The following is an 8109-nucleotide window of genomic DNA, read 5'->3' on the forward strand; positions in this document are numbered from 1 at the left end:
CAGGCAAGGGGCTGGCGTGTCTCAGCACTGAAGGCGGCATACTGTTCCTGCAGAAGACGGGACTGGAGTTCCTAGAACCCACACTAGATGGCGCCAAACTGTCTTTAATTCCAGCTCCAGGGGTTCACTGCCCTCTTGTGGCCTTCCCAGACAACTGCACTCATTTGCACGTTCAACATACACTCATAATTTAAAAATAAATCTCTAAAAAAAAAAAAAATGTCAGGCAAAGTCCAGTGAGGTAGGATATGGTTTAATGAACTTTCTCATTGGACTCTGGGTCCCAGATGAATCAGGAGGCGCCCATATGGCTTCTCTTGTTCCACACGAAGGATCTTCTGTGCAGACAGTACTAGTTGGGAAAGGAGAAGGCAGGTCACACTGTCACTATGGTGACGAGTGTGCTGTAGCAGTGTCTGGCCTGCCTGCCCCTGTCTTTCTTGGCCTACACTCACCCAGGAGCAGGTAGAAGACCCGAGAAGCCAACTTCCGGGGGCTGAGAGGGGGCACCAGGCTGCTGAAGTCAGGCACCCTGTTGGCCTGCAGCTCCAGGGCTACGGCCCTGCGGGGTTGAGGACTGTCAGCTGGGGTTGACAGACTAGCCCTACCCCCTGAGGGGCCCCTCTCTAGTACCTAAATACAGCCTCGGAAGTGAGCAGCTCAGGCTCTGGAGGCATCTCCACGGGCGCTTCAGGGAGTTCAGGCAGCATGGGCAGTGCAGGGGCCTCTGGCTGCCCCTCTTCCATCCAGGCCCTAGGGGACCAAGGGAGGCAGCTCAGGGAAGGGGCGGGTAGCCTCGGCAGTGACAACAGGCAGGGCCGCTGCGGGTTTGAGCTGGCGCTACCACCACCTGGCTGCTTACCACCGTTCTTCAGGGGGGATGAGGCTAGTACGGGACTTTTCCTCCTCAGCTGCTTCCAGGGAGAGCTCTGTCGAGGGAGAGAGCACCGGGGAGTCTGCTTGGCTCTAAGGGGCCACGCTGGGGATGTAGTTCAGTGGTGAGGCATTTGCCTGACATGCACAAGGCCTTGGGTTCAGTCCTCAAGACTACAGAGCTCCCCTCCCCACATTCCGCAGCCTAGTATAGACTTGTGCAAAGTGGGAGCCCTGGAGAATCAAGTCTGTGCCCCCTTAATGTTCAGCATGCCCCTCCCCGTCAGAAACAGCCTCAGCAGCTGGGGTGCTCGCTTCCCGGGGCTGGTTAGGGGCAGTTCCCACCTGCCCCTCTTGTGCAAGCGCCTACCTGAAGAGAGCATGAGGGGACCACTGGGCTCCTGGGCCTCCCTCAGAACCTGCGGGTGGGAGAGCAAGAACTGAGACCCAAGCACCAGTCAGGGTCTTGGTCTGGTAAGCCAGCTGGTGCACACCAGGAGGAAGTCGGCTAGAGCTTGCCGGAGCCCAGGGGCTTCCAGGGCGCGGTGGAGGTGGTTACCTCAATCTCACTCAGCCCTTCGGTCTTTCTTCGTTCCTCCTCCTCTGCCACGCCCCTCTCCTCAGCTGCCTCTACAGGCTCCAGTGGTGGTCTTTGTCTGAGCATTCTTGGGGGCACCTGGGCACAGTGGGTCCATAAGGCTAGTAGTTCTGGGGCCAGCCAGCCAGCTGACGACGAAGAGAAAGGTTTAAATCATAAGACTGAGGAGTCCAAGTTCTGAAGATCCCACCTGCCCCACGGTCACCGTTCTTACAGACAGTCGGGGTCCTGAAGAGCTCCGCTGGGCTTGTGATCATCCTTTCGGGCTGGACCACGGGCTGCAAGAGGGTGAAAGGCCAGGGGCCCTTTATGAGAGCGTCACTCCTCACTGCCCCTCTGTCCGCTGTTCCCAGGGCCCACGCCTCTTTGCAGGCTCGTGACCAGGCCCATAGTGCTTGTGGCTAAAAGGGTAGATGGTAACCTGGTGTCCGTGGATAAGCTGGGTATTTGCAGTCCCACACACACGCACTTTCTAGGAAGTAGGGCCTTCTGTTGAACGCCCAGGGCTGCTTGGGAGTTCAGAAGTCCAGCCAGACCTGCGTCCCTAGGGGGAACTTGAGCCGCACTCACATACTCCGAGCAGTGAACCCCGGGCTGTAATTGTTCCTCAAATTTCTCCCGGGAGATCTGAGTCTCCTTGTCCCAGAATAGTAGCTGGCGGCGTCGGCGGCGTCGGCCAGGTCGCCTCAGAGGAGACGGGAGCCTCTTCTGGAGTAGAAGGAGAGGCAAGGGTCAGGCTGTCCGTCTCCCCTTTCCAGTGGACTCCCAGTGGCCCCACACTCTGCCCCTGTCAGTTGTCTAGGGAAGCTTGGGTAAGGTCCTTTTGTAACTCCTAGCTTACTCAAAGGTTCCCATTGGGAAGAGAAGCCACACCATGAGGTATGGAAGGGACACCTTTTACTGTGTAAGCAAAATCCTCACTGTGAAACCAGCGATGGCCATGGGCTTCAGGACAGAGATTTAGGAAGGGAAGATAAGGAGGATGCAGCTCTGGGAAGAACCTACTCACCTCTGGACTAGGTGGGGCAGGTAGACGCAGCTCCCGAGGCGGGGTCACCTCTGCAACAACACCCATAAGCCCCTCATTGGTCTGGTGGGGCTGGAGAGATGGCTGAGAGGTTAAGAGCACCGACTGCCCTTCCAGAGGACCCGGGTTCAATTCCCAGCACCCACATGGCAGTTCACAACTGTCTGTAACTCCAGTTCCAGGGGACGAAACACCCATGGCAAAACACCAACACAAGGTCTGGCACTCTAGCCCGGGACGGTTGTTGGCAGTCCTGCCCCAACCCGTTTCTGGAGTGACTGGGCTACCGATGTCTAATCTCCGCACTTCATTAGTCCCTTCACTCTTTGTTTGTTTTTTGTTTTCAGAGAGAGGGTTTCTTTATGTAGCCCTGGATGTCCTGGAACTCACTTTGTAGACCAGGCTGGCCTTGAACTCACAGAGATCCCAAGCCCTGGGATTAAAGGCCTGCACCACCACCACCACCACCACCACCACCACCACCACCACCGCCGCCGCCCGGCTAGCCCCTACATTCTTGCAGCTACAGACAGTGTCTTCCTCAGAAGGTAGGAGTAAGGACTTTGGTCTCTGCGCGTGTCCAAGTCTCTTCCCAAGGAATCACCAGGTGATGGACACTCACCCGTGAGGAGGGCTCCAGGCTCCCAGCCTGTCAACTTCTGTACCTCAGGAGGGAAGACCCGGCCTGGAAGTGCTTCTGGTATCCCTTCAACCCTGCGAGGAAACAGGCAGATAAGGAAACCCTTCCCAGCAAGGACCCCCTTACCTGGTACAGGGATTCCTGCCCTTACTGTGCAGGGGCTGGAGGTGAGAGTGAGGGGACCACACCATCTCCCTCCGGGGCCCGGGGTTCTTCCTTGGATTCTGCGGAGAGAGGATCAGAACACTTAGGAGACAGAAGAACGGGGCACTGTCCACTCCCAGGCTGGCTGTGCGGGGACCTGACCCTCCAGTGCCGGGGAAGCCCTCCGCGGCCGGCCTCGCCGCCGCCGCAGTTCCTCCAGCAGTATGGCGTCGTCTTCCTCGGCGATCAGCAGGTCCAAATCTCCTCGACTGACCTCTGGGAGATCCTGCTCCCCCTACGGACAGAGGAAAGGAGTGGATTTTTGAGGTTGAGCCCAAGGAAGCCCAGTGGGTACTCAGGGGCCGGGGTGTGGGAGGAGGGGAAGTGGAAACAGAAGGCAGAACTACAGGGATGCAGTGGGGCTGCACTGGAGCCCTGTGTCTCAGGGGGAACTCACCTCGATCCGCAGCATGCGTATGGGCTCTGCCTCCTGTAGGGTGATGATCTCGGGAGACTGCACAGTGGCTAAGGCCTTGTCTGGAGGGGTGGCAAAGTCACAGCAGCGCTACTACGTCTTTCCAAGTTGTTGGGGCAAAAGCATGGACTTTGGAGACCGCGGGCCAGACCCAGGCTAGGCTAGTTACCAGCAAATACTCCGAGTGCATTTCTTTTTTTGTTGTTTTTGAGACATGTCTCACTACGTAGACCAGGTTGGCCTCAAGCTAAGAGACCTTGCCTGCCTCTGCCACTGCTGAGATTAAAGGTGTGCAATCACCACACCCGGCCTCCAAGTTCATTTCTTTTTTTTTGGGGGGGGGGCGGGTTTCGAGACAGGGTTTCTCTGTGTAGCTTTGTGCCTTTCCTGGAACTCACTCTGTAGACCAGGCTGGCCTCGAACTCACAGAGATCCGCCTGGCTCTGCCTCCCAAGTGCTGGGATTAAAGGCGTGCGCCACCACCGCCCGGCTCCAAGTTCATTTCTTAACCCGTGTGAGCCTTGCTTCCCTTATCCTTAAAATGGAGATGATAATTCTGACCTCATTTGGACTCTTTTTTAAAGATTTATCTTAATTGTTAATTATGTAAATGTGTATATGTCTCTATGTGGGTACATGGGTGCCAGCGTATCAGATCCTCTGGAGGCAGTTATAGGTAGTTGTGAGCAGCTGTGTGGATGCTGGGAACTGAACCTGGGTCCTCTGCCTGAGCAGTCAGTACTCTTACCCACTGAGCCAGTTTGCCAGCCCCTGGCTTTGAACTCTTGTCTTCCTGCCTCTACTTTCTGAGTGCTGGGATAACAGGTGTCCACCTGTTTTTGTTTTTTTGTTTTTGTTTTTGTTTTTTCTCCCCCCAAAAAGGAAATGTTGAAACGGTTTCCTTAACCAGTCTAGGCTGGCCTTGAACTCAGTCTATAACCCAGGCAGGTTATAAAATTTGCAGTTCATATAAACTATGTATCTAAGTTATATAAACTTGCAGTTTTCCCACCTCAGCCTCCCAAGGAAGTGGAATTATAGACATGTGTCCCTGGGCCTGACTGGGCCTGCCTCTTAAAGAGTTATCTACTCAGCTCCCTGTGCCTTTCATCAGAACCACCCTCCCAGCTGACCGGGCTCTGCGGTGACTTCAGGAGGAGTCTCCTTACCAATTTTCTCTGGGGTCACAGCCTCTAAAAGGTGTCGAATCTTTGGGAAGAAATTGGGAACAAAAGATAGGTGTCAGCTTCAGTCCTCTAAGTCCTCATTTTCAAAACATTCAGTGGACACTGGACACCAATCTGGCAGTCTCTCTATTTTTTTTTTATTTTAGAAATTTTGCTTTCTTCTTATTTATTTATTTTTGAGACAGTTCTCACTGTGTAACTCAGGTTGGCCTAAAAAAAATTTTTTTTTAAAGATTTTATTTATCCATGTGTGTATGCATGCATCCTTGGAGGCCAGAAGACAGGGTTGGATGTTGGATCCCTGGAGCTGGAGTTAGGGGTGGCTGAAAGCTGGTGGTGAAGTCCTGTCCTCTGTACGAGCAGGATACTCGTAACCACTGGGCCATGCTCCAACCCAATCCCCACCCCTGCTTTAAATAGTCCTCCTTGAAACTCTTGAGTTCTTAAATTAGCTTATATCACTACATCCAGCATATGTGTGTGTGTGTGTGTGTGTGTGTGTGCATGTGTGTTCCAGAGTTTTCAGAACTGGGAATCAAATCTACGGCTTTGTGCATGTTAAGCAAATACTGGGCTACACCAAGCCCTAAACCAAACCTTTGTGCCATTTGACATCAGTATGCCATAAAGTCACCAGCCTACCTGTTTGTTGTCCCTCCTGTCCTAGCCTCCCCCCCAATTTGTCACCTTGTCAATTTGTGCAAAAAGTACCGCAACATCCATGTATCAACTGTCGTTGTGGACAGAGATGAAGAGAAAAGCCTCTTGGGTAGATGGTGGTGGGGACAGTCTGTGTGTGATGCCAGCAGAGTCAATGAAAAGGACAGAGCAGGCTGGACGCTCAGATTCCAACCATCATTTGCTTCTGGCTTCGAGTGGGATAATGAGTTCATGGAAAGGGCGGCGTTAGACTAAGTCTGTAAGGATCAGTAGTAGGCCCTGACTTGCAGAGAATGAAAAGCCATTCTTGGTGGGTTGAGAAACGTATTTTCACAAGCAGATGTGGCACTTTGGGGACATGGGAAATGGGCTGGTGTTTGGTAGCTAAGGATGCCTAGAGAAGAGCAAAGAATGGGGCTGGGTACCACTAAACCCAGGCACCAAGATCCCTCGGTGCTGATACTCTGCATTCAGGACCAACTGCTTGAATGAGACAGTGGGGTCTGGAGTACTGTCTAAGCTGTGGGGATGATGGGAGAGGACAGGGAAGAAAAACTACCATCTAGATTTGGGTCTCAGGGGTGGGGACAGTGGAGACGGGAAGAATGCCTCTCCGGGGAAACCGTTCTCTCAGGTTGACTCTAAGTAAGCGCGTGCTTACGTGTTTACACCCACCAATCCCCTTGCTCCATGGCCTCTTACGGAAACCTCTAGCGGGGTCCCACCCCAAACCTTAGTGTCAGGTGGACACAAGGACACCAACTCTCCCTTCTTATTGTCATCTTGTGACTCCTGAGGTGATCTAGAGAAGTGAGCCCTACCTGAGGAATATCAAATGGACTGGGAAGTCTGGGATCCACAGACATCGTCCCAAAAAACGGTTCTGGGGCATCTTCCAGTGTCTCCATCATGGCCAGGCAGTTGGGAAGAAGCAAGCTAGGTCTGGGAGAGAATGTGAGATGTCAAGGACAAGGCTGGGAGTGGGTGGGATGGCCCAGCAGGTGCTGCCACACACACACACACACACACACACACACACACACACACACCCCAAAAAAAGAGGCTGAGACCAAGCAGGTCTGGATGGCCCCAGTTCCAGGGACTCACAGGTCAGCCTCCTCCATATCAATCCGAATCCGCAGCTGGGCCCGGTGGAGGTGCTCCAGGATGTGCTGGATGTCTTCTGTGGGCAGGGAGGGTGACAGAACCAGCTTAGCCACGGGCCATTCAGCTCTCGCCCACCTCCAGGGTCCCCAGCCTTACCCACAAGGTACTGGCACTGCTGTGAGTAGACCCTTATCACACCAATCTGCAGCTGGGCGGAGAGGTAGAGGGAGAAGCGGGGCCGGGGCAGCCCGGGCATTGGAGGTTGTACCCGCACCAGCACATAGTTGAGGATTTCCTCACTGGGAGAACAACAGACTCCGATCAATGCGGCACTCACAGGAGCTCCCAAACCAGAGGCCCCTCCCTCTTTTCGGGTCTTACCAGGTCTTTACTACGTTTACTTTCAGGTATTCGCGCTTCACCAACCGGCTGCCTCGGGTTGCCGCCAGCCTGGAGGGGTGGGGACGGGTATGGCCTGTCAAACTGAGATTCCCGCTACGTGGCTCCTGGCGCCAGCCATCAGCCCTGGCTCACCAGATAGTGGAGAAGCAGCCTGTGTGGCGCTGAAGCACGTTGGGATAGTAGAACATCTTCTCTCGGTTTCACGCCCGGCACCAATCCCGTTTGGATCGCAATCCGAATTCTTTAGGACGCGGGATTCCCAGCACCATTGAAGAGCAGTAGGAATTTGGACAGGGGGCATGGTGGATATGGATGCAAAAAGCCCAGTTAATTGAATTAGGAGATATCCCAACAGAGCCGCAGGCGCTGGGCACCCCGCATCCTGCCATTCCTGAGTAGGTCTGCACATCACTCGAGGACGTGGAACTTACCTTCAGGATTGGCGTCCTGGACAGAGATGGGGAGCTCCAAGCGGAAGCCTGGCAGCGACAAAAGACAGTCTTCAGGGAAGACGGAGTCCTCGTCAGCAGGCCTTCTTCGTCTCCAAGCACAGAGACGGCGTCGAGCGTCTGGACCTGGGTCTGGGTCCAGTCTCCCTCCAGCGGGACCAGGAGCACGCTCTCCAAGGCTTTGCGCCAGGACAGCCAATGGGGAGCCGCGGAGGCGAAGCTCTGACTCCCGGTGCCTGGCAGCAAAACTCAGTTCCAGGCCATAGGCTCTTGGAGACTGATGCGGAGCCAATCAGGAGAACCCTGAGCGCTAGCGCGGCATTGTGAGGTGTCCTGGCCAATGGGCTCTCGTTCTTTCGGGTAGTAACAAGGATTTCTCCAAGGGGTTCCACTGGCCAATGAACGGGAAGAAAACCCAGCTTCTCCCTGGAGACAGCTTGCTAGCAGGGTAGCTACTAGAATGGGAGATGGGGTCATGTCAAGGGCAAATGCCCTGGCGCTGCTTATAATACAGAGATGCAAGGCACCGTACCTTGCCTGTGCATGA

The 8109-nt window shown here is 54.5% G+C and overlaps 1 protein-coding gene across 1 annotated transcript; it reads right to left on the reverse strand.

The window, feature by feature from the left end:
• Positions 1 to 237: 237 nt before the first annotated feature.
• Rec8 (REC8 meiotic recombination protein) lies at positions 238 to 7845 on the reverse strand. Its single transcript, XM_059273608.1, has 20 exons — positions 7545 to 7845; positions 7246 to 7354; positions 7093 to 7161; positions 6868 to 7010; positions 6712 to 6787; positions 6426 to 6546; positions 4927 to 4966; positions 3740 to 3819; positions 3445 to 3577; positions 3290 to 3362; positions 3121 to 3212; positions 2481 to 2530; positions 2042 to 2179; positions 1686 to 1749; positions 1433 to 1599; positions 1244 to 1292; positions 863 to 929; positions 634 to 753; positions 456 to 562; positions 238 to 352 (listed from the first exon to the last, which is right to left on the reverse strand). Exons 2-20 carry the CDS (start codon positions 7299 to 7301, stop codon positions 267 to 269), a joined length of 1731 nt encoding a protein of 576 aa, XP_059129591.1. The 5' UTR covers positions 7302 to 7354; positions 7545 to 7845; the 3' UTR covers positions 238 to 266.
• Between the last annotated feature and the right edge of the window lie 264 nt (positions 7846 to 8109).

The sequence above is a fragment of the Peromyscus eremicus genome, chromosome 9 (assembly GCF_949786415.1).
Source record: "Peromyscus eremicus chromosome 9, PerEre_H2_v1, whole genome shotgun sequence".
In the NCBI taxonomy this organism is placed as follows: domain Eukaryota; kingdom Metazoa; phylum Chordata; class Mammalia; order Rodentia; family Cricetidae; genus Peromyscus; species Peromyscus eremicus.